Below are 25,567 nucleotides of genomic sequence, written 5' to 3' on the forward strand. Positions count from 1 at the left end.
ATTAACCGTAAAGTTTAGGGTAAAGAACGTTTTTTACCTTTATGGTTTTGTAACCGTTTTCTACTAGTATGGTTAAAAAACCATGAATACAAAACTATACGGTTTCATAACTATTTAAAACTATAATGGTTTCAAAACCATAAAGTAATTTAACTGGACATTGGAGGAAGTTTAGCAGGTTTATGGTGATGCCACCTGTGTGTGAATAAGAGTAGCGTGTTCTAATGGCCATGTATTCAAGGGAATGGAATAAATATTATGGTGTCAATGCTGTGACTCGAACCCCATTTCATCGATCATGTCATTGAGGGTTTAGTTCACTCGACTATAATATGTACCCGTCTTGAAAGGAACTAAGTTGCTTCATTAGATGGTTTAAGTTCGTGCATTAAAGTTCTGGTTGTTTAACCGTATTAGGATAAAGCAGATAATAAACGATTTTTGTCACAGTTCACAGTTTAAATATCATCTTATTCATGGTTATTTGACTATTTCGCTTAAATATTGTAAAATAACAATTAAATATATTGTTATTAACCGTTTTTTCGGAGAAATTTTGAAAAGTGTATGTATTATTATATTTTACTTCAATTTTAGACATGATACAACTTTAAATATGATATAAATATTATTTAATTATTTTTTTAATATTGTTAATATTTAAATATAATAATTTTAATGAAATAAAAAAACGGCTTTCGTTTCTTAAATAAAATATTTCATTATACTGAACTAAAATTGAATTTCCCGTCAATGGTTTGGTAATGTAAAATTTATTTTCCAACATTCCCCATCTCATTGTATTTCAATTTTAGAACTCCAAGTCCGAGGCAATGTGAGCCCATTGTTGAAGAAGATGCAAAAGAATCATCCCCCGAAACAGAATCAGCATCTGAATCCGACAGATTGGCCGCCCAAGAAAATGAAGATGAAGAGGATGAAAATTCACCAATTCTTCGCCTAACAGACAATCGATTGAAGTAAGATAAACTCTTAAAAAATGCTGGCGCAGCACATGTTCGAATCTTTTTCAACTTAACAAATCCCTCGGAACAATTTTAAAAACATTAAAATCAAGCTGTTAAGCGTTTAGAAACAGTTTCAATGCATTATTCATTCGTATTTCAAATTGTAATAAAGAAGTTAGAAAACTTTTAAAATTTATGTTTGAAGTTTATTTTAAAGTTTTATCCTATGCAATGGTTTTGTAAGCAAGTGAATGTATTCTTAATGCGTTAATAATTTTTATATGTGGTTAATATATATTTTATATGAAACATATTTTTTTTAATTTTATCCATGGATGTTGCGAATAAATTGCAGTAAAGAATTTTGAAGCCTTTTAAAATATATAGTGGAAGTTTATTTTAAAGTTTTGTGTCATAGAATGATTTTTTAAACAAATTAATGCTTCCATAATGTGTTTTTAATTTAATATTCACTTAATATAAAATTTTCGGAGAAGTTTTTATAGAGGTTTTGCGAACTTAAAAGCCTGTATAGTTTTTACTTAATAAAATTAAATGATTTAACAAAAAATTGCAACATTTAAGATTAATGTAACAGAAATTTGTAGTACCTGAGCAAGTTAGCTTAAAGTAGTACCAATTTTAGAGGCATTCAATTAGATAATGTGCTACACAGATGTCAAAAGTCGTAACCTCCGATCACTACTAATCATTCTATCAACAACACTAATGGTTTCATCGGAGATTCAGGTGCTTGGCTTACCCAGAGGCTTAACAAGTACATTCGCAAAAATTTGAACTTAGCCATTTGGTGCTGATAATGCTGGTCATAATAGCAATCACAAAATTATGTCAGTATTAAACTTCCCTTCACGCATCTTAGCACGACTTTGCATTCACTTTGAATGCTCTCTAAATCAAAAGAATGGTGAAATGTTTCATTTGAGCCACCCTTCTATTTCTTTATGTATTATTGGGAAAATTGGGAATGCTTAATTTGATCACGGATTAAAGGGATTCTTTTTTATTTGTTTTTCTGATTGGTTAATGTCATTTTTGTTCAACACAAAATCAAACATTCGTTTATAAATTGTAATTTCCATCTCTTTTTTAGAACATCATCATCATCTGGAAGTGACGTGGGAGAGTCTAGATTAACAGTTCTTCAAAACGAATTAATGTACGATAACTTTTAGAATTTATTTTACTTTGTTGTTGATAATATTCTTAAAAAATTCACATACAATTCCATATAATTTCATTGTACTAATATTTATTATGAGGAAAAGTACTCATATGTTTTTCCTAATGAATTAGCTATAATGTTTAGCTTTTGTTATTGTATGGAAACATATATGATAATTTTTAACACTTTTATAACAAGTTATGTTACTGGGTGTAGTGATAGCAAATGAACTGAATAAAATATTTAATACTGAAACAATAAAATTGCTTGCTCAATGAAATATGAATATTTTCCCATTACTAATACTAAGACAAAACAATTTTTTAAAGTTCCATTTTATTCTGCTTGTTTCATATTGGCGTCTTGCAGCAATCAATTCCAAAACATCAATCTTGGTGTTGACTCTTTAGGCATAGTGAAGATTAACAATTACTATTAAAGTTAGCAGTAAATATTAACAATAACATGACTGTAACAATTCGCTATTTCTCATTAAAAAAACTAGAGGAATTTAAAGGTTATGTATATTAAACTAACATAACCAGAACCTTAAAAAAAAGCAGAAACTTAAGAAGCCCATTATAAACTTATTAATAGTTACTCGAAAAGAAAACAGACAAAATTTGAAATGCATATATGGCTTGCAAATAAAATTACTGGCATAAGAAAAAATCGGAGATTAAGTGCAAATGTAAGACAAGGGTGGAACCAGGGCCAACAGTGGGCTGTCAAACCTAAGAAAAGGAAGAAAGTAATCAAATTTTAGTATTGCAGTAGCATCTGACAGTTTTGCATGATGAAAAGTCAAAATTACCGAATTAAATAATTAATTTATAAATTTTTACATATTATTCATTTTATTCGGCTTTGAGACAAAAGAAAAATACAAGAAATTCTAGCAACCAAACGAGAATTGCAATCATAATTGCATTTAAGGAATTGCAAATATTCGACGCATTTGTACCTTAAAATTGTTGATCATGAATTCAAATTGAAGGCTTATTATGTCTGTTGTCGCTTATCTCTCAACTGGTCTGACTCAATCAGACTAGAGCTAAGAATCCGTTGAAATTCAAGAAATCATATACAAGAGGAGGAGATGAATGAATTTCTTCCCATATGAGTCCCAAACAGTCCAATAAGTGTTTAAATAAAGCCTAGTGTTGGTAGCACTTTAGGCAAAGCGGATATGTCCCTCAGAAAAACAATAACTACTGGTGAGGCGAGAGATGGTGTTTCAGATTTTCCTATTATAATAAGAGGTCAAGGCTAGGACTGGCCTACTACCCTGATAGCAATAGTGAATAGGAGGTATTGACCAATCCTTCTTAAATTGAGACTGCTTCTTTGTGAAAAGTTCAAGATATGTTTGCTTTGAAGAAAAAGCAGTGGAGAGACGGCAGCCTGCTCTTGCAGAACTTTCCGCCAAGTCTTTTTTGTCCATTGGATATGTATATCATGCTGAAGGGAAACGAATTTTAATTTATGTATGATGAAAATACTAGTCTTGATCTTCCTGTGGGTCCATATATTAAAATGTTGCATTGATCTGCGGCTATCAGTCAGTTACCAAAGGTCACCAACAGATTCATGTACAGCTTCTGTTTGTCCTAAGACTGAAGCTCCAATGGGTAGAAGTCTGTCTTAGCTGTCTTTTTACGACTACTAACGTTCAACTACGTAACCTTGTAATTTTAAATCCAATGCAGAAGACAAGGGAACTCCTCAGTCTGGTATTGGGAAAAATTTGCCTTCGTGGAGGACTTTTTGATGGAATTAACCCGCATTTGCGTTACATGGGAAGGGAGACCACGAGAACCTCCCACGGTTAGCCTGATGGCAAGGGGACTCTAACCCGTGATCCGTCTACCACTGAGGATATTTCACGTCAGCACTGCACTCCGGTCGGAGCAAGCCGAATGCGGAATTCGTATCGCCCAGCCATCTCCGGGATTCGAACCCAGTTCACCTCATCGGAAGGTGAACGCTCTATCCTCTGAGCCATTGCGGCTCAACCTAACGATGTTGCGTCTATCAGTCAGTATCCAAAGGTTACTTCAACATATTCATGAGGATGAGAAATGCAGTTTCTTTTTGTCCTAAGACTGAAACGCCAATAGGTAAAAGCCTGTCTTAGCTTCTTCACCCGTAGGCAGTTAGTTGGACACACTGGAACGGTGTTCACGCCTTAGGTGGCTCTATCAGGAGAAAACTCTCCCGAGGTACTTCATCCGTTCCACCCCTCACCACGATCAGGCCACCTACAGGATTTGGAGGGGGTTTATTGGTTACGCATATTGTGATTAAAAACTATTTTTAACTGTCTCAAAAGTCCCAAGCGTTAAAAACGCACAATGCAATATTTGATTAATTTCGGTACAAAATACTTCAATCAGAAATTGCTTTACCTTTAAATAAAACAAAGAATTGAAATTCGTCAAAAGCGTTCTTACATTACTTTGAAATAAAATTCTGAAGATAACGACATTCATCACGTGAGAGCTTGCTTTTCAATGGTTTTGAGTAATTGCTTACTTTTGCTGCTTAAACTACTTACTTCTTAATGATTAACCAAAATAATTTGCTTAATTTTGAATTAAGTACCGAATTACAGTTTCTACTTTGTATTTAGATCCGTCAAGTGCGAGCTTGCTAAGTGCCTGAATAGAGAGAAAAACTGCAGATTAGCGCTTGAAGCAAAGGAAGTTGAAGTAGCAAAACTAAAAGCAGAAAGGTAAGTCGTAATTAAAATACGAAAGGCGTCATAGTAAAAATACAACAAAGAATATTGCTCACATTAGAACATAATGAACCATTTTTTTAAATTCGCTTTATCAGTGTTTATTTGAAAATAGTTGATTAATATTGCAAGTTAATTATTTTCTAATAAATATAACTTTTTAATTTGAAAGTAAGTTTATCAATAAGTTGTTTTCAGTTCTTTATTCATAAAAATAGTTCAGTTAAAAAATAGCTCATTTTATATGAACAGATATTGTTGCTTAGAAAATAAGTTTAACACAGTTTAAAGGTATTTGTTTGAAAATATTCCTGACACATATAGATTTTTGAACAATAGTTCTGAATTACTCTTTATAGTTCGGCTGAGTTCTATGAATTAAATATATGCTGAGTTTCATAACTTTTATTCTGTGAAAATATTCCGTGCTCATTGTGATTCCTCAGAATTCCCCCATTTCAGCATGACAAGAGCTGTCTCGTAGCTGTAAGTGTTTTGACAAATTGCATAAGTTTCCACATAGTATAAAAAGTAATAATAAGCACCATATACAGGAATGATTTCAGAATTTCGTTTCACTTTGTTGTTCGTATAATTTTAAATGAATTAAAATTCCAAATAATAAGAGAATAAAAATTTTGTGTTGTATATGAATAATTTTGTTTCTCTTTAGAAATATGGAATAACCAAGACTAGTGTTTTCAAAGACTGTAAGTCTATAAAATATAATAATTGATTCGATTCAAAATTACAGCGATACGGAGTTGAGCATTAGTAGTCATAAGGCCAAAATTATCGATCATAGGACTAGTAATCGAACGAAATTAGTTGTCAAGCTACTTTCCAGGAAATCTATCGTGAAACACTCATGTCTGATTTTCAATTGCACAACCGTATAGTATTTTAGAAATTGTGTATAGTTATAGCATTTTAATAAGATACTAAGACAGAACCAAAGAAGTATCACTTTAGTTCCAGGCTTTGTCATTTCCTTAAAATCAAAAAGGACTATACCAGATATAATGCTTTACAGATATATAGTGTTCGTGTTTGGAATAGGTGCGTTTTAGATAGAATTAGAATAGAATTTAGAATATAATTCACAAATTACTACATCTAGATATCATAAGTAAAATATTTTTTCTAAGCTTTGCAGTTTTCTTAAAAATTGAAAGGTAATATTGTAACTAAATCATTACGGGGGATAATCAAAGTATAGAATTTTTTGAAATACAAAATTTGGATGAAAAGAGTAAAACTTTTTATCAAATTTCGCAATTTCCTTAGAAAACTAAATAAATTAAAGCATTTTTCATGTGTATTTCTTTAGATTGAGGGAGAAATAAACATGAAATACTACATCCACTTCCAATGAATAAAGCCTAAAAACGAAGTTTTTCTCTTGATTTTTAATTGAATGATACTCTAATAATACCCATATTCTTAAAATTCAATCTCAATTCATTTTTATTTATTCTCATATAACTGATAAGGAAGTTTTATTATTCTGAAAATAAAAACATCTCTTTTTCCAATGAAATCTAATAGTCTTACGAATCATTTCAAACATCTTTCGATATTCCATCAATAGCATTACCTTAAATTTTTCTGCATATGAGTTCAATGGAGTGTGAAATAAGAAAATCTCTTCTAGGGAATTCGAGAAAAAGAAGAAAGAATTACAAGAGCTTCGTTCCAAGTTAGAGATGCTTCAGAACCGAAATCGCTTCTTAAATGATGAAATTCAGAAACTATCCCGAATGTTGCAGCAGGAGCAATTCCGGAATCACAGTAAGCAATTGTGAGTGATTCCCTCTTTCCATTTAATCAAGTAGCTGGAATAGATAGAATAACGAATCTTTTTGTTCGTCTTAAGTATACTCATTAATTCAAGAGCTCACACTTTAGTATCTAGGTGTCAGTACTTTCTTCCAAATAAAAATGTACTTACCCGCAAAGCTTTTAAGCATAAATGCCTCTGTTATATTTTTATAAAAAATTTTAATAGCAAGAACAATTTCTAATTTATATTTGTTTTTAAGATATCTCTATGGTGTTTTTATTTTTAAAGTAAAGAAATCGACATAACTTTTATGTGTTTTCTAAACATCTCTATGGTACTTCTCATTTTCAATGTATATATATATATATATATATATATATATATATATATATATATATATATATATATATATATATATATATATATATAATAAAAAAATAAATACAAGAAAACACTAAGAAAATTAAGAAAACAATTGTCAAACAAGAATTAAGAAACAATTGAAAACAGAAAATAAGAAAATTAAGAAAGCACTCTGTTTTGCGGATATAATTGTGTGGGCTGAAGAAAAGATTATATCTTTTTTTTCCGGCTTTTTTTCCGGTTTTTTAATTAACACTTCACTTTTTTTTTTTTTTTTTTTTTTTTTTTTTTTTTTTTTTTTAAATAAAATATTGTTTGTTGTTTTTTTTTTTTTTTTTTTACTTATTATTTCCCACCCCCTTTTTTTCATATGTCTATAATTTTTCTTTGTTTTATTCTTCATTTTGAACTTATATATATATATATATATATATATATATATATATATATATATATATATATATATATATGTATATATATATATATATATATATATATATATATATATATATATATATATATATATATATATATATATATGTATATATATATATATATATATATATATATATATATATATATATATATATATATATATATATATATATATTAATTTTCGAAATATCTCGATAATGTTTTTTGCATTTAATGTCAGAAACAAGTCATAAATTTTATATGCTTCCAAAACTTCCTTATGATATTGTTTTGATAGCTTTAAGCATTAACAGAATTATTTTTTTAAAAATAATTTTACTTTTAGCTAATTTACACTCCTCAAAAGTGAAATTGCAACACCAAGAAATAATGCACGTAGCGTCATGCAAATTTCAGGAGCGAAAGTAGTGAGATGGATATGCAAATGATTAAATTTGCCCACGCATCTGATCACGTGGTGCGCATATTCGGGCTATAAAGGCCAGCAACTTTCCCTTCTCATAAACGGCATCTGAGGTTTTGCGTAGCATTTGCGACTTTCGAAAAAGCGTAGAAAATGCCTCTGAGACGTCGGCGAGCTCAATACCATCAGTTAACGACCGGGGAACGTGACCGTATTATCGAACTCCATGAACTTGGTTTGTCGCTTCGCACAATAGCAACTCGTGTTGGGCACAACGTGAGTACCATCCAACGTTGTGTCACACGATGGATTCAGGAAGGTCTACGTGCACGCCGAAGAGGAAGTGGTGCGCACAGGTGCACGTCAGAGCTCATTGACCGGCGTATTCGCCAGTTGACTATTCGAGACCCTTTCTCCACGGCACGTGCCATCTGAAGCCGGTTGCCTTCAGGAGCAGGTGGATCTGTGTCCACCCAAATCATACGCAACAGATTGCATGAAGTGCAGTTACGTGCACAGGTATCAGCAACAGGGGTACCGTTGACCGCTTTACACAGGGCTAGACGCCTGGCGTGGTATCATCGCCATCGTACCTGGACCATCCAATGGCATCGGTTATTGTTCACGGATGAATCTCGTTTCTGTCTGTGGAGAAATGACGGCCGTCGACGGGTATGGCGGTGACCCGGAGAACGCAACGAACCAGCCCATTACCCCGAGCGTGACAACGGTCCTACACCGGGCAGCATGGTTTGGGGTGGCATAATGTTTGATCGCAGATCGCACCTGGTACACATTCACGGTAGTTTGACATCGGACCGCTACGTCACACTAGTTGTGTATCCCGTTGTTCTGCCCTTGTTGCAGGGCGCACCCAACACGGTGTTCCAGCAAGACGATGCCAGGCCGCATGTCGCACGGCGAGCTCTTAATAGCCTGACTGGATTTGACATCCTTCCCTGGCCGGCAGCCTCTCCAGATCTGAATCCCATAGAACACCTATGGGATCTCATTGGACGTGGCATGAACAGAGGACCAATGGCGCAAACCATCGATGATCTGCGCACAGCAGTGGATGTGGCTTGGCAAAGGTTACCTCAGGCAGCCATCAATGGAGTCATTGATAGCATGCCTCGCCGGATTGAGGCCTGTATAGCTGCCCGAGGTGGCCACATTAGATATTGAATAAATTGCTTTATAATGATTTTATTAGTCTGTTTTTTTTAATAATTTGCATATCCACCTCACTACTATCGCTCCTGAAATTTGCATGACGCTACGTGCGTTATTTCTTGGTGTTGCAATTTCACTTTTGAGGAGTGTATTTTTATTTTTGAATTTCCTACAAAGTAAATAATTTTTTAAAAAAAATATTATGAGTAATGAGGTTCCTGTTTCGGTTCTACGTAATATAATTTAATTTTAAAAAAAATACCTCCAAGATCCAGAGGTTTGTTTTTAGTTTACAGAATAATTTTCGTCATATGACAATCATGGGGCTATACCTAATTTAAACGATCATCTCTAGTTAGAATTACTTCTATTAAGCTCTTCAATCATTTGACCATTTTGACATGCATTAGAAAAACTAACAAAAAATATAGCGGCTAAATTATTCTACATGCACATGAAACAACAGAATTCAATAAAGATGAAATATTATTTCTGCAAACGAAACCAAAAATAACGCATGAAACAACAAAGTAAGAATAAGACATAAAAAATAGAGGGGGAAATGCGTGGAAATAAAAATACAAACAAAATATCGAAATATTAATAAAATTTTTAAGTTTTTCTGTAACATTTATTATCAGCAAACCTTTAATGTTTTATTATTTTGAACTCATTATTATTATCAACATATTTATTTGTTATTCTCATTGTCCAAGCATAAAATTTTTCTTATAAATAGTTATTCATTTGCTAAGTTATTTATTTTCTTTTTTTTTTAAATTTTTCCATGCATTTTTATTTTATTGACGGTATTATAGGGTTTACATGTGAGTTTTTAAGTATGATTTTTTGTATTTCTGTTTTTAGTATACAAGCAATAAATTGAGCTGCATGGCCGAGAAAAATAATTTAGCATATCTTACTACAAAATTTATTTATTTTATTCAAACTAGTTTTATTTCGTTAGATAAAATATATCGTGAGTTTGTATTTATGTGGCTTCTTAAACCATTAGTTTTCATATATTTGCATTACAACAAGAATCTTGAAAATAAGATCATCCTTTTGTAATTTCGTTTTAATTATGTTATAACAGGTAAAATTATATACCAGGTTATATTATATAGTAGGTATACCATTGTAGCATTAGGAGTTGAACCCATTGTAGAGTTAAGAGTTGAATCCATTATAGCATTAGGAGTTGAACCCGTTATAGCATTAGGAGTTGAACCCATTATAGCGTTAGGAGTTTAACCCATTATAATATTAGGAGTTAAAACCATTGCGGCGATAGAATTTTTTTTTCCAATATGGTTGAGCTGAAGATCAGGACTAGATCGAAAGTCAGCAACAAAACAAAATGAGGATCGGTACCACACCATGGACACTACAGCAGCACTACCTTCAGAGGGCTACTGATACACAAATGTTTCGAAATCAACTCAACCCGGCGAGTTAATCATCCAGAAGACCAATGGTTTGTAGTTCCTTGATAGGGAATCATAGTACTGTCCACAAAACGTAGCAAAAGAAACATCTCAGATGGGAAGTGAAACAACGTAATCTTATTTCATCGTTTATTATTTGGAGATCTTCCGAATAACATTAAAAAAGCGAGCTACTCGAAATAATCCAAATGTGTCATAATTAATAAATGTGGAAGAATAAAATGAAAAATAATTTTGATAACATCAGATAATTTCATATAATAATTATAACATGTAAAATTATATACCTGGTTATATTATATAGTGGGTATACCATTGTAGCATTAGGAGTTGAACCCATTGTAGAGTTAGGAGTTGAATCCATTATAGCATTAGGAGTTGAACCCGTTATAGCATTAGGAGTTGAACCCATTATAGCATTAGGAGTTTAACCCATTATAATATTAAGAGTTAAAACCATTACGGTGTTAGAATTTTTTTTCCAAGACGGTTGAGCTGAAGATCAGGACTAGATCGAAAGTCAGCAACAAAACAAAATGAGGATCGGTACCACACCATGGACACTACAGCAGCACTACCTTCAGAGGGCTACTGATACACAAATGTTTCGAAATCAACTCAACCCAGCGAGTTAATCATCCAGAAGACCAATGGTTTGTAGTTCCTTGATAGGGAATCATAGTACTGTCCACAAAACGTAGCAAAAGAAACATCTCAGATAGGAAGTGAAACAACGTAATCTTATTTCATCGTTTATTATTTGGAGATCTTCCGAATAACATTAAAAAAGCGAGCTACTCGAAATAATCCAAATGTGTCATAATTAATAAATGTGGAAGAATAAAATGAAAAATAATTTTGATAACATCAGACAATTTCATATAATAATTATAACAGGTAAAATTATATACCAGGTTATATTATATAGTAGGTATACCATTGTAGCATTAGGAGTTGAACCCATTGTAGAGTTAGGAGTTGAATCCATTATAGCATTAGGAGTTGAACCCGTTATAGCATTAGGAGTTGAACCCATTATAGCATTAGGAGTTTAACCCATTATAATATTAAGAGTTAAAACCATTACGGTGTTAGAATTTTTTTTCCAAGACGGTTGAGCTGAAGATCAGGACTAGATCGAAAGTCAGCAACAAAACAAAATAAGGATCGGTACCACACCATGGACACTACAGCAGCACTACCTTCAGAGGGCTACTGATACACAAATGTTTCGAAATCAACTCAACCCAGCGAGTTAATCATCCAGAAGACCAATTGTTTGTAGTTCCTTGATAGGGAATCATAGTACTGTCCACAAAACGTAGCAAAAGAAACATCTCAGATAGGAAGTGAAACAACGTAATCTTATTTCATCGTTTATTATTTGGAGATCTTCCGAATAACATTAAAAAAGCGAGCTACTCGAAATAATCCAAATGTGTCATAATTAATAAATGTGGAAGAATAAAATGAAAAATAATTTTCATAACATCAGACAATTTCATATAATAATTATAACAGGTAAAATTATATACCAGGTTATATTATATAGTAGGTATACCATTGTAGCATTAGGAGTTGAACCCATTGTAGAGTTAGGAGTTGAATCCATTATAGCATTAGGAGTTGAACCCGTTATAGCATTAGGAGTTGAACCCATTATAGCATTAGGAGTTTAACCCATTATAATATTAAGAGTTAAAACCATTACGGTGTTAGAATTTTTTTTCCCCGACGGTTGAGCTGAAGATCAGGACTAGATCGAAAGTCAGCAACAAAACAAAATGAGGATCGGTACCACACCATGGACACTACAGCAGCACTACCTTCAGAGGGCTACTGATACACAAATGTTTCGAAATCAACTCAACCCAGCGAGTTAATCATCCAGAAGACCAATGGTTTGTAGTTCCTTGATAGGGAATCATAGTACTGTCCACAAAACGTAGCAAAAGAAACATCTCAGATGGGAAGTAAAACAACGTAATCTTATTTCATCGTTTATTATTTGGAGATCTTCCGAATAACATTAAAAAAGCGAGCTACTCGAAATAATCCAAATGTGTCATAATTAATAAACGTGTAAGAATAAAATGAAAAATAATTTTGATAACATCAGACAGTTCCATGTAATAATTAGTGCATGATATTGTCTGATTTTGAGGAAGAGCAGTTATGTTTGGGCGGGTTCTTTTTATCCATACCCACATACGCCTGTGCATTCTCAGAAATGAGGCACTAATAGCTCACTGGTAAAAGAATGATATCTTTCACAAATAAGTTTTTGGAGCCTCATTCCTGACATAACATGCTGCAGCGTAAAAAAAATGACATCCGTTACGCTGCAGCAATTGGGTATAAATTCAGTCCCATTCGCCAGGCTACATCATACTTAGCTACACTGTGAAAAATTTCGTATCAAATTACGATAAAAAGTACCGGTAATCAGGGTGCCGGTGCTCTTTACTGTTAAATTCATATTACCGGAACATGCTACAGAACAAAAATCTGATAAATTTTACTGTAATAATTACTGCGAAACCACGGTCACTGTAATTAAATAAAAATTGCTGTTAAAGTTAAGGTATAATATTTTACAGTAAAAATAAATTTTACGGAAGATGCGGCAAAATGGCGGTGATTCGAAATCTTACACTCTAAAGAAAAATTCTGTTTCGACGTAGTCCTATGAATGTCTTAGCCTACATGTTTCCCACTTATGCGCCTAATAAAATATGTTTAGGACCTTCAAAGTAGGTAGGTTGCTAGTTGCTTATCACACCCAAAACAATTAGCCAGTGGGAAAGAATACCGGAGTCTCTCATTGATAACTTCATTGATTAGATGTATCGTATGTTTGTGACATTATGCACGATCAAAGGAAGCCACATTTCTTTTCTTTTTTTAAAGAAAAACTCCACTTTTTCCGAGAAATTCAGTTTGTTTCAGTTTTCAAATTGGATATTTTTTTACTTATATATAGCGATAGTAAAATGCAATTATTCTTTTTTCTTATGAGCCGTCGTTATCCAGTGATTAAGAAATCAAACTCCAATTCAAAGCGGCCAGGGCTTGTACCACGATTCCTCTAAGACCCACAGGCGTACATGCAATACTCCAAGCTCGTAAAATCTGCGGAATCGAAAGTCATGTATGCTTTGGCACAAGGATCAATGGTCGGCGAGCTTGGCTTTTCCGACTGCCATCAGAAAAACAACAACATTTTTTTGTTGCTTATCTTTTTCTTCACTCATATTTTACAGCGTCTACGCATCATATATCAGTCATCAAATTACTTCTTCGTCCGCAGTTTTTATCCGAAATCCTAATATTCCCAAATTTTTTTCCCCAATGTACTTAGATTATAAGCATAATGGTAAATATAATTGGAGTGACACTTAGATTAAACTTTATCCTCTTTCGTAATGCAGTTATTGCATTCAACTAGGCAATCTAAGGAAAGCAGGTCTAATAATTGAATGTGGTGTAATGGATCTTAGCTGAATTAACAAAACAGACTGATATGGTTTCTCCCAACAGGAACTTACACGAGATGTCCGCTGAAGTAGACCAACTAAAACGTGACTACGTGTTTCTTTTACAATCCTGTATTCGTATCACCTGTACGGATGGTCCTGAAATGATGGAATTGTATATGTACGGAGAGAAGAGGGTAAGTAATTTTGGGCAGAGATTTAATCATAACATTAATTCACATCCATTACTTAGATGGAAAGTGAATCTTATAAAAATACTTGTATTGGGGGGGGGGCTATACAGTAACTATTTGTTGCAAAAAAAGTTTGTTTTCTTTATAAATATTCCGTATTTTCCTTTACTATTTTTATTCAATACCTTTCACAAATTTCTAATAAGCTACTGAATTTTCAGAATTATAGCATTCTATAATAAAATAAAAAAATAAAATAAAAGCTTAAAATGAAACAATAAAATAACAAAATAAAATAATTTTCAAAAATCGAGTTTTTCATAGAGATGAAAAAAAAAATTATTTTTATTACGTATATTTTTCTTATTTAATTATTGTATTACGTTTTTCGCCTAATTAAAAGAAAAACCATTTTCCATTTTTCGTTGACTTGGAAATATTATTTTATATTTATCACTATTTTTATTATTAATATTTTAATAATTAGCATTTCTGTTATTAGTATTTTCCTTAATTTTGGTTCTGTTATTTTGCTTATGTGTTAGAATTGGCAAATTTTTGATTGACGTCAAAGTTGCGTTATTCTTTTCTCTCACAATTTAGGAAATAATTGTAAATTGTACTACCCAATTGTAACAAATAATAAACAATTAATTACAAGAAATAACAAATAATTGCAAGAACATTGCATTGTAACAAATAATTTCAAGAAATTGTGCTAGCAGCAAAATTTATTCTTAAATTACGGAGAAGTTAATTTTTTGCTTTGTAACAAATTTCATTTACATCATCACAAAACTTCAGTCAAGATTGATCACACTAGCCAGAATTTTGGTGAAAATAAATTAATTCTATTCGGAAGAGAATTAATTCTGTTCTGCTTTTAGTGGTCAGTAAACGACTGAAACTCACATTCTAACCAGGTACGGTACAAAGCTGAAAAAATTAAGAAATTCACTATCTGGTCGAAAGTGATCAAATTTCGGTTCGCAATGTTCCATTCTCACAGAGAGTTAAGAAACATAAGAGAGAGATAACATTAAGAGAGTTAATGAAACATAAAAAATGATAAGTTTTAATTTTTGCTCGCCTGAAAGAAAAAACATAGTTTGCATCACTTTCAAAAGATATGAGGAGAAATATTAAAGGTCAAGACGTGTCAGAAATTTATTACAAAGGGAATGAACGTATTTTTTCTTCCTTCTTTTAGATGTCATATGAATTTAATTATTTTTTCCTATTTAGTCAGTTTAAAAAACATAGTTATTATTTTTTTAATAGTATTTATTTATTTTATAGTCTTATGCGTGTTGGTTTACACTACTTAACAGGAAACAATTGAAATTTCGATTGGCGATAAATTTGACTTGCATAATTTAGAACATAACTGTAGCTTGTATCAGCCACAGGGTCTAAGTTCAAATTTGAATAATTGGAAATTCGTAAGATACCATCCTCAAATACATAAAATGGGTAATAAAAACGTAGTAACAGAAGAGTAATACACTAAAACAGATTTTGTTATTATTGATAACCAAATTTTACAATCGAAATTTAGTGCAAAGTATAGATAGTAAAATTTGAAAATTTACTAATTTGACATCGAAATTATTTTCGACGTTCGAAAGTAAAAAATTGAGAACTTCATAATTGAATCTCCACATTCGCTTATTATTTAAAAAAATAATTTTGAATATAGCAGCTTTTCGTAACAAGTTCAATTCTGAAATATTTCTGAAATATCTGTATTAAAAATATTAGTGGACTCCATCCCCTGTTCTCTGAAGCTCCCCAGCCGTCAAAGATTGCTATACAATCCTCCATGGTTTACTTTGCAAACCATGCTAGCTTTAAAGTTAAACCGATGCAAAATATGTTCTTGCGTAAAATATTAAGATGTTAAATCAATAGTTAAAAACTTTGAAACTAATTCCTCATTAAACATTTATTGTTAACTATAAAGCAAAAGTTCCGTAGCTGTATTTTAAAATTTTAACTCTACACGTGATATTGGATCAAACGTTTTGAATAAATTTTTAAATTTTACGCCATATATCGAGTAAAAAATAATAATATTTCTTCCCATTTTAAATATAAATAAAGAGAGATTATTAAAAAGCAATCCCTTCAGTTTTATTGATCGAAATAAGAAAGATATCTTTTAAATCATTTTAAGAAAAAAATCTGGGTTTGAAAAGATATCTTTTCTGAATAAATTTACAAACTGCTCGGTTTGTGTAGCTGATACATATTCATAAGATTTTTTTAAAAAACCTTTTCAACTGAAAAGGCAGTGTTTGTCATGCTTTTATACCAAAATCGTTTACATTTACAGATATAAGTATCTTATGAATATATAAAACTTGCTTTTTGTGACATAAAACGAAGTTTAAGTAAATAAATATTTTTGGGAGAGTTTAAATCTTAAGAGAGTTATTTTATCTATGTTAGACATTTTTAGATTTAAAGTTCTTTTGAAATTTTAAAGCACGTTAAAAAACATTTTATAACATTTTAAACACTTAGAGGATTGACGGAAAAAAATCTGGTAACCATGTATCAGTAGGTTTAGAAATGAGACGAGATAAGTATACATAATATATGTTTCGTTTTAACGTGTGTTGTAGTAGTTAGTAAATTCCTCAAAAAAAAAAAAAAAAAAAGAACATTTTGATTTTTCCGAAGGATATACTAAAAATATTATGCATAATCAGGCACAGTGTCACTGTGCCTGACTCATTAAAAACTAATTTAAAATGTTAAAACTTGCTTGTTAAACAAAAACTTGTTTTTTAATAAAATTATTACATCGATTAGCGATCAGTTAATTTTCATGAAAACGGTCATAAAAGTGCCTATTTTTGGGCTTTAGTATTTGTTATACGTATTTGATTAGTTACTTAAATCTAGTTTAAAATAAACTAACTATCTACAATTCCCTTAAAAATATCCTGGTACTGCCATCTGGTGTGTAGAATGAGAAATAAATTTTTTCCGATCAAAAGAAATGAATTAGTTTTATTCTTATTGGCGCGTTACTACTGAACACTCCAGCCCGTCAATATCACGGGAGCGAGAAATAGAGGGCGAAGCCTCACCCCGTCATTTTCACGGAAGCGAGAAGGAAGGGGTTAAACTTCGATTTACAGAGCATTTAAAATACGCCCAAAGTCATGAAACTAAACGACATTTCATTGTTTTACATAACTGGAATTCTATTTTTCTGCTAAAATCATTCAACACTGATCTGTCATTGATTTCTGGTAACCATTTCATAATTTGAAAAAAATACTTTTAATGTACTTAATGACATTTCTAATATCCCATTCTTTCGTAATGTTTGTAAATTTATTTTAGTTTCCATTCTTGAGGTATTCACCCTACCCAGGGTTGGCAGGTTTTTGACATGTGACAGTTTTTGACAGTTTAAACCATGGTTTAAACCGTCACGTCAAAAACCTCACTGTCAAAAATGTCTAAAATGTCAAAAACCTATATTCATACGTGAAATTTAATTAATACATAAAATTTATATATTTTTTTTATAAAGGATAGTGTTTCTAAATATGTTCTAGAAAAAATAAATTTAAAATTTTGAAGAAACACTTATATTTTGAAAAGTAACCAAAATCTTGTACTTTTGAAAGCTCACATCTTTTGTAATATTATGTTTTCATTTTCATGTGTTATTGAAAATCTGCAGTGATATTATTAAGAAATTTATTTAAAACCAAATTTAGTGTATAATATAGATTATACTAAAAATGAGACATTTTTAAAGATAAACATTAGCAGTTTTGTACATTAGACATCTTTTAAAGAAAAATCTTTTAAACAGGTTGGGCACATGCAACATTCACAATCAGGGAATTTTTGTCTATTTTTAGCTCTTCTAAAGTAAACTGGGGGGAGGGGGATTAGTGAACCGCTTTCAACATACTTTGTTTGGTGGGGGGAAAATGTTCAAAACTAGTTATGTGCTACCGTATGCTACGAGGAGCAAATGAACTAGACTATTGAATTTTGAATTAAATTTCTACTTCCATCATTTTCATTTTGATTATGTAGTGTGATGCATGTTCTAATTTTTAAAATTATGTATTTAATTAGGGTAATTAAAAAAATTTCCATTATAATTTGTTTACATATTTCATGGATCAGTGACTGTAATGTTCTTCTGTTTCGTTTGACTTTTGTGATTGGTTGTTAGTTTTTCAGAAAAATCAGTAATTCTGAATTTTAAATCTTAAATTTTTTAAAATTTATAGTTAACATAAGACAATACAAATTTAAGTGCTTTCTGTTAAATACACAGAGTAGTTAGTGTCGATTTACAGTATATTCAGCCTATTCATTTACTATGCTGAAAATTAAGTTTATCCAAATACTTGTGAATTTCATTTTGCTGAATACTATATAGTTTTGTTGAATATCTAAATATTCAGCTGTTGAATAATTACTTCTTACTTTCAAGATATACATTATTTGTATTCTTAATACAAGTGGAGAAAAAAAAATTAAGAGATGAAAATTGTTTTAAAATGATAAGTGTAATAATTATAAATAAATATAATAAACAATATGAATTATATTTATCATTATTCATAAATATAACTACTTTTAAATTCAAATTAACATACTGGATAATAAAGATATTCAGTCTAACATTAATAAAATTTTTTATACACTTGTATCAAGTTTGTATTTATACAACATAACTTGTAAGTTCCTTATAAATATAAATATTAGTTAAATGTTCCTTATATGTCAAAAATGCATGGTAATAAACTTTTAATTTTCTTAAATATCAAAAAAAAAAAATTTTTTTTTTTCAAAATATAAATATTTAAACAATTTTTGTGCAAAATTTTTCTGCACATGCATTTGAATATAAATTTCTGAGATTTTAAATCTGTTATTTTACCTTAATTTTAATAAAAAAATATTTTAAAACCTGCTGATTACCTATAGTATAATTAAATTTCCATATAATGCATGGCAACTGTTGGTAGTTTTGAAGTTTATATATTTTCTTGGCAAACTTCAGTTTTTGACATTTTTGACGGGTTTTTGACGGTTTAAACCAGTATTATACCCTTGTCATGTCAAAAACCACTTTTTGACGTCAAAAACCCAACCCTGACCCTACCCCTCTAAACTTGCTCTGTGTTGTTTGATTATCTAGTTCCTTATCCTCTTATTGGTTAAACCGCTTTTGTCTGTGTTGAAATTTCTTAGTAATTTATCATCTACATTTTTTGTGTTTCTTCCTCTAACTCTAAATTTCAAAACCATGGAATATTTTTGATTATGTAACCAAAACTACAGTATGTTTGCTTTTTTCACTGTCTATATTTTATTTACGTTGTTTAGCTTTATGAATAGGATATTTTAAACATAAATATGATTCAGTTTATTTGCTTACATGAGCATTTAGAGAGAAGCTCTTCTGCTAAGCATGAACATAAGCTCATTGTCAATTAAAAATTCCGATCAGTTTCTGACTAGCTAAAAGGTTAAAATTGAAACTGAACCTCTCAGTCTAACACCAATACGAATTAACATCATTTCTCGACAGCTTGAAGTAGAATTTATTGTCCTATTGTAGCCAAATACAAATTATAGTCTATATAAATCTCGACAGCATTCCGATTAATTATAATTCTGAAATTGCAACTGGAGTTCACATCCTAATAACAACGAGAGTTATAGTTGTTCCTCAAATTGTGCAAGAAAAATTTCTATTCAATTTATTTCATGATTTTCCTTAAACAAGATAGCAAACAACTTACTAAAAAGCAGAAAATATTGAAAAAATTAATTTAAAAAAACTATAAAACTCACTGAAACTGTTTTCGTTAGATTAAAAGCAGAAAAACGCAAGGCGCATCACTTTCGTATTGATCTACTTACAACCAATTTATGCAGCAAACGCAAGTACCCCCACACGTCTTATTGAAAGTATGCTACCTGCGCCTTTCGTTTATAGTCTGACAAAATCAGGGACAATTTTTCCTTTGTCCATCAAAAATAAAGCTTTTTTATTATTTTATTTTATTTTTATTATTTTTATTTGTTAATTTTTATTTTATTTCATTTTATTTTCATATTTTATAATTATTTGTTTTAATTTTTATTTTATTTTATTTCATTTTCATATTTTATAATTATTTGTTTTAATTTTTATTTTATTTTATTTTATTTCGATGTTATTTTTCTTATTTTATTTTTATTTTTGCTTTTATATTATTTATTTTATTTTATTTTATTTTATTTTATTCTTATTTTATTTTATTTTATTTTATTCTTATTTTATTTTATTTCATTTTATTCTTATTGCTTCAGAGCGCATTGTGACTGAAAAGTCTATGCTATAGAAAATAATATATAGATACAGTTAAGAAATTCATCTTTTTCGCCTTTTATAATACATGCAAATTTAAAACATACTTAATTTTCGAAATATTCTTTATAAAGCTTGAGGTTTAAGTGAATAAACATGAAAAGTCCTCATTAACTAGTATTCCATCATAAAAAAAAATACTTCAGGTAATTTTTAATGAATCCTTATTGACTTTAATTGGAGCGTCTCAGAAATTAAATATTTTTCTTGTTCTGCATGCCTATTACTAACAGTAAAAGCTAATGCTTTTACGAATAAGATGAATGCACACTTAATTATATGCAAAATAATTACAAGGTGTATTTAAAACGCAACCTATCTGTTATAAAGTCAGAACATAATTTTTTCCTTCTTTGCAACAAAAAAATACCTATTTCTTTGAATTAAAAACTGCTATTAATTTAGATTTAGAATTTCTTAAAACCACCATACTCTTACCTTTTTTTTTCAGCATAAACAAAGAGTGTTTACCCTTCTGGAAGAAGCAAGACGCACAGATCCTTCTTTACCTAACCTTGAAGGGTAAATGTTTTTCTAATGTTACTTATTCATCTTTTAAGTGCTTCGTATTTCTTTTAATAATGCATGAGAGGAACTTTTATGGTTAAAAGATAGATTATTGTAACAAGATGGTGGCTGATTAAATTTATTTTTTGAAGAAACTATGACTGTAATTAAGTATATTATTAACAACAGTTAGATAACCGAATATTTTATGCTGAATATAAATATTTAATTAAATATACCATAAAATGGATGACAAATAAAGGTTATAGCAACTTTTTTTTTCTTCCTGCACTGAGAATAAAAGCGTATGATCAAAACTACCTGAATATGACAAAATTTACCGTACTTCTATCTCTATTGGAACTTTAATAGGTTCGGTAATTTTTAACTAATGAGCAAAGCATAATGAGCAAAGTTCTCTGGTAATTTTAACCGAAGCACTTTGGTAATGATTTTGTTAAAATTAACAATGAAATGCAATTTTATAATATGTGACAAAATTTGGAAAATGTTAATGGTAATTTTATCATGATTCCTCAGAGCATGGCATGAAAATTCTTTTTTTTTTACCAAATGGTGGCAACAAAAATTATAATTTCGAAAGCTGGAATTTCCAGTAAATCGTTACCATATGAATAGAAAATTAACCAAATAAATGACTAAAGCGACATACATACATGTCATTACTAAATACTCCAGTAATTTTGCCAGATTTTTTTCTCCCTGATTAATGAGTGTCTAAATGTTGTCTGTACAGTCCGCAAAAAAAAAACGAATCACCCTGAATAACTTTCGTTCTAATGATCGGATTTTCACGAACTAAGTGTCAATCTTAATGGTTCCTGGGGGTGACCTCAAATATGTTAATTAATTAGTGCTAACTATTAATTAAGTTACGAAATCAGACACAAAAACGTACTTTCTCTGAATAAACATATATTTTTTTTTACATATTTGGAATCTAGACCCTTGAATTAGTGGGGGTAGACAAAATTTTTAAAAAATTGGGTGGTAAATTGGGCCGCAATAAAGGTTTATATATTTGGCGATAGTCCAGAAAACCGCCAAAAAAAGTCGCCTGCGCAAATAAATATTTTAAGATAACCCATTGACTAATTCAAAAGAGGAGTGCTTAATTTTACTAGGTTGCTACGCAACCAATCTCTGATAGTAAAAAAATTGAAATAATGTTCAGTGATTGCTCGGAGGGGCTTAATTTATTGTTAATAGAAAATATCTCGAAGTTTCCAGGCCATAAATAATTTTTTTAGGGGATTTCTGTCCAAAAAGCAAAAAAAATATTATTTTAATCTCCTTTGAAAAGTAAATTTGAATCGATTTATAAATTATTTATGATAGTTTTTAGAATTTAAATACATGAACTTTTTATCTGATATTATTTAGATTACACTGTTTTTACTATATTTATTCGAGGATTTTATACTAAAATAAAATGAGCATAACTTATTATAGCTATATACAAAATTTTAGGGATAATCATTTTTACAGCTTTAATCGAGTCTTCTAGGCAAGAAAGTTGAAGAAAAAAAAGTGCTTGGAAAATAAAATGTAGATTATATAATAATTCTAATGCACATTCACAAGGCTTTCTATAATTTACGATATTTCTTTTTTCTATAACTCAAGGAATTGCTGAATGTTTAGTGGCATTTTAAAAAGATTGAAATATGTTATGTTTAAGAATAAGATATTGAAATAATATGTTGCAAATTGTAGGATTCATTGTTTAAAAAATCGCTTCATTCTACTAGATATTTAGGTTACATCGTTTCCTTTGGATAAAGATTATTAGCAAATAGCATCCTCATGTTTCGATACATTCTGAAACTTATACGTTCGCAAATTCACCATAAAATGTCGCACAGGATATTCTTCAATTACGATAAGCTACATTTACCACCAAATACTGCTACTATGGTTATTTTTGCTTTCTTATATATATCTGATGATCTCTTTTTAAACAGAGCTCGTAAGATCCTTAAGATACTGAAATGGGGGCACAAAAACTTAAGAGATAAAATATTTAATTTCATTAACTCAAAATATCTGGTGTCAAAATGTTAATTTTTAAGTTAAATATAACTTTTGCAATATTGATGTTCTTACATTTTTAAAGACCATATGAATCCTGATAAAATATTAAAATACATATGTTTACTTTAACTAGTGTAAAATCCTTATCAAAATAATAATCAAGACCCAAATGTAAAACAGTATAATTGACGATAAAAACTCAACTGGCTTCAAAACTTATGAAGAGGGAAGTAAAAGTCGACATGTTTCGAGTTTTCAAATATAATCGCCCATTCTCAAGACTTGTCAGGCTTGGATAACTTGTGACTTTTATTATTGGACTCTCAAAACATGTCTATTTTTATTATCATCTATTATTTTTTTAAATCAATGAAGTTTTTATATTTTCGATTCAGTTTCTTGGGATTATCCATTTAGTTACACAACATATTAAATTATTTCACTCGATATTAAAATAAGTTTGACATATGTTATTGGCACAGGTTCTTAGATTGAAAAAAAAATAATTCACTACTTTGTAAAAAAATTAATGCAGAAAAAAAAATTTTTTTTTTTTGCTGCAAGCCATAACATTTTAGTTTAAGGTCATAAAAAAATTCCGTTTACAATTGAAATTTCAAAAGTTGAATGTGAAAATGGAATGTCCCCTAGTACCAGGAATCGAAATTAAATAGTAACAAGGACAACTTTTTTAAACAAGTTAGCGTTTCCGTCCTACTCGAAGTTGTTTGAAAAGGTATTTTTTATATATCGATTCCAAAGTTTATTCGACATATATTTCAGGGTATACTTTCGGAGTATTTCGATTTAAATAATTTACTTAAAATAAATTATTCAAGCTACATGATTTAATGCATTTATAGTATAATAATAAACGGAGCTTCCGACGCATATCCTTAACCTTAATACCGCTATCATTAAATAAATGGAATAAGCTTAGATAAGTAATAAAAGTTAATTTTTCCCTCGTTTTAATTTTCAAGGAATAATATGTTTCGATCAAACAGATTTCATTCTGGAAATAGCGAAATTATTGAGTAGGTCCCTTGGAGCAATATCATTCTTATCCTCTTTTGACGAAATATAGGAAAAATTAGTTTTCACAATTTCTGTAAAAAGCATGTTAGCCTACTTGCCACGTTTTTTTTTTAATTTTTTTTTTATTAAAATAAGGTCGGAAATTGTGTATTTTTTATAGCATTTTTTTAAAAAATCAGATGACTCTAAAATTGGCACAGCTTCGGAATCCTTACAAATTTCAATTTTTAGTATTTCCTGCTTAACAAAATAAGGCATTTTCCTGATAACAAATTATACTACAATAATATCTTGGAAATCATGCTAAAGTAAAAAATTAAACTAAATAGTTTAGTATATTATCAGAAAAAAAAATCTACTTCGTATCATAAAGAGTAAAAGATATAATGAAATAATTAGTGAATCACACGTGGTCAGATAATTAAAAATTTAATTTCACAACTAAGATAGTAGGACGACATTTAGGATACTGAGATATTTTAAGACACTAAAAAAATTGGCTACGTATTTCACAGCTTTTTATGTTCGGTATCTTTATCCTCTTTGTAGTGACTTATAAAACATCAACACTATTTTAGATAATCTAAGTTGAAGTCATAAGAAACAAAAAAAAAAGACAATCAATAATTTATATTCTTTTTTCAAAAAAAATAGTATGCTAAGTAAATAATCAGCTGTTTTGCATTAAATAATTTTAAACAGCTGAATGTTTTTAATTTCTTAACAAGGTTTTATTCTTAGCTAGCAGACAATAATTCTTTAAAAAAAACTTGACTATAATTTGAAAAGGAAACCTAAATTAAAGAAAATCTAAATTAAAGTTCTAAAAAATTATTAGTATATTAATGAAGAAATAATAAACGTAAAATGGAAAAGAATAAGAATTTTAAAATGTAAAAATTTTATTAAATAGTTGGTAAAATAGTTCTGTGATACACTTCCGGAAATTTCTTTTAAGATTAGGATGATATAGGGTAAACCAATAAATGAAGGAGCATTTCATAGATATTTCTTAGAAATAAGATTTTAAACATTTCAATTTAGATTGATTGGTAAGAGTAGCTTACTACCTAACAATAGGAAGTCCTCTAACAATGCATTTAGTTATCTGGTCTTTGAGTCTTCTCTGGAAAAAGTTTTGAATTTGTTAGTATCTGTTCAACGCCTTGTTTCTTTGACAAAATTATAAGGTCAGTGTTTGTTGTTATCCGTTTAAACTACAATTAATTGCATATAATAATGCTTTTTCTTTTCATTGTGAAAAAAAGAATTCAAAATATGGTCATTGAAGTTACGTTTTATTTATTTTAAGCATCATAACAGAAGCAAGTACTGAGATTAGGGGGTGTTTATTAACTGGATTACCGAACGATGAAAAACCAATGTATAAACAAG

General features: G+C 30.0%; 1 protein-coding gene across 1 annotated transcript in view; it reads left to right on the plus strand.

The window, feature by feature from the left end:
• The window catches only part of LOC110282933 (uncharacterized), a 338,382-nt gene that overhangs the window by 222,093 nt on the left and 90,722 nt on the right, over positions 1 to 25,567 (plus strand). Inside the window, exons 7-12 of the mRNA XM_087161146.1 lie at positions 816 to 980; positions 2,083 to 2,148; positions 4,787 to 4,888; positions 6,549 to 6,695; positions 14,040 to 14,172; positions 21,024 to 21,094. Of these exons, the coding sequence (XP_087017272.1) occupies positions 816 to 980; positions 2,083 to 2,148; positions 4,787 to 4,888; positions 6,549 to 6,695; positions 14,040 to 14,172; positions 21,024 to 21,094 (684 nt within the window). The remainder of the gene's footprint in view (positions 1 to 815; positions 981 to 2,082; positions 2,149 to 4,786; positions 4,889 to 6,548; positions 6,696 to 14,039; positions 14,173 to 21,023; positions 21,095 to 25,567) is intronic.

The sequence above is a fragment of the Parasteatoda tepidariorum genome, chromosome 1 (genome assembly GCF_982258835.1).
Source record: "Parasteatoda tepidariorum strain Cologne lab strain chromosome 1, Ptep-v5.0, whole genome shotgun sequence".
In the NCBI taxonomy this organism is placed as follows: domain Eukaryota; kingdom Metazoa; phylum Arthropoda; class Arachnida; order Araneae; family Theridiidae; genus Parasteatoda; species Parasteatoda tepidariorum.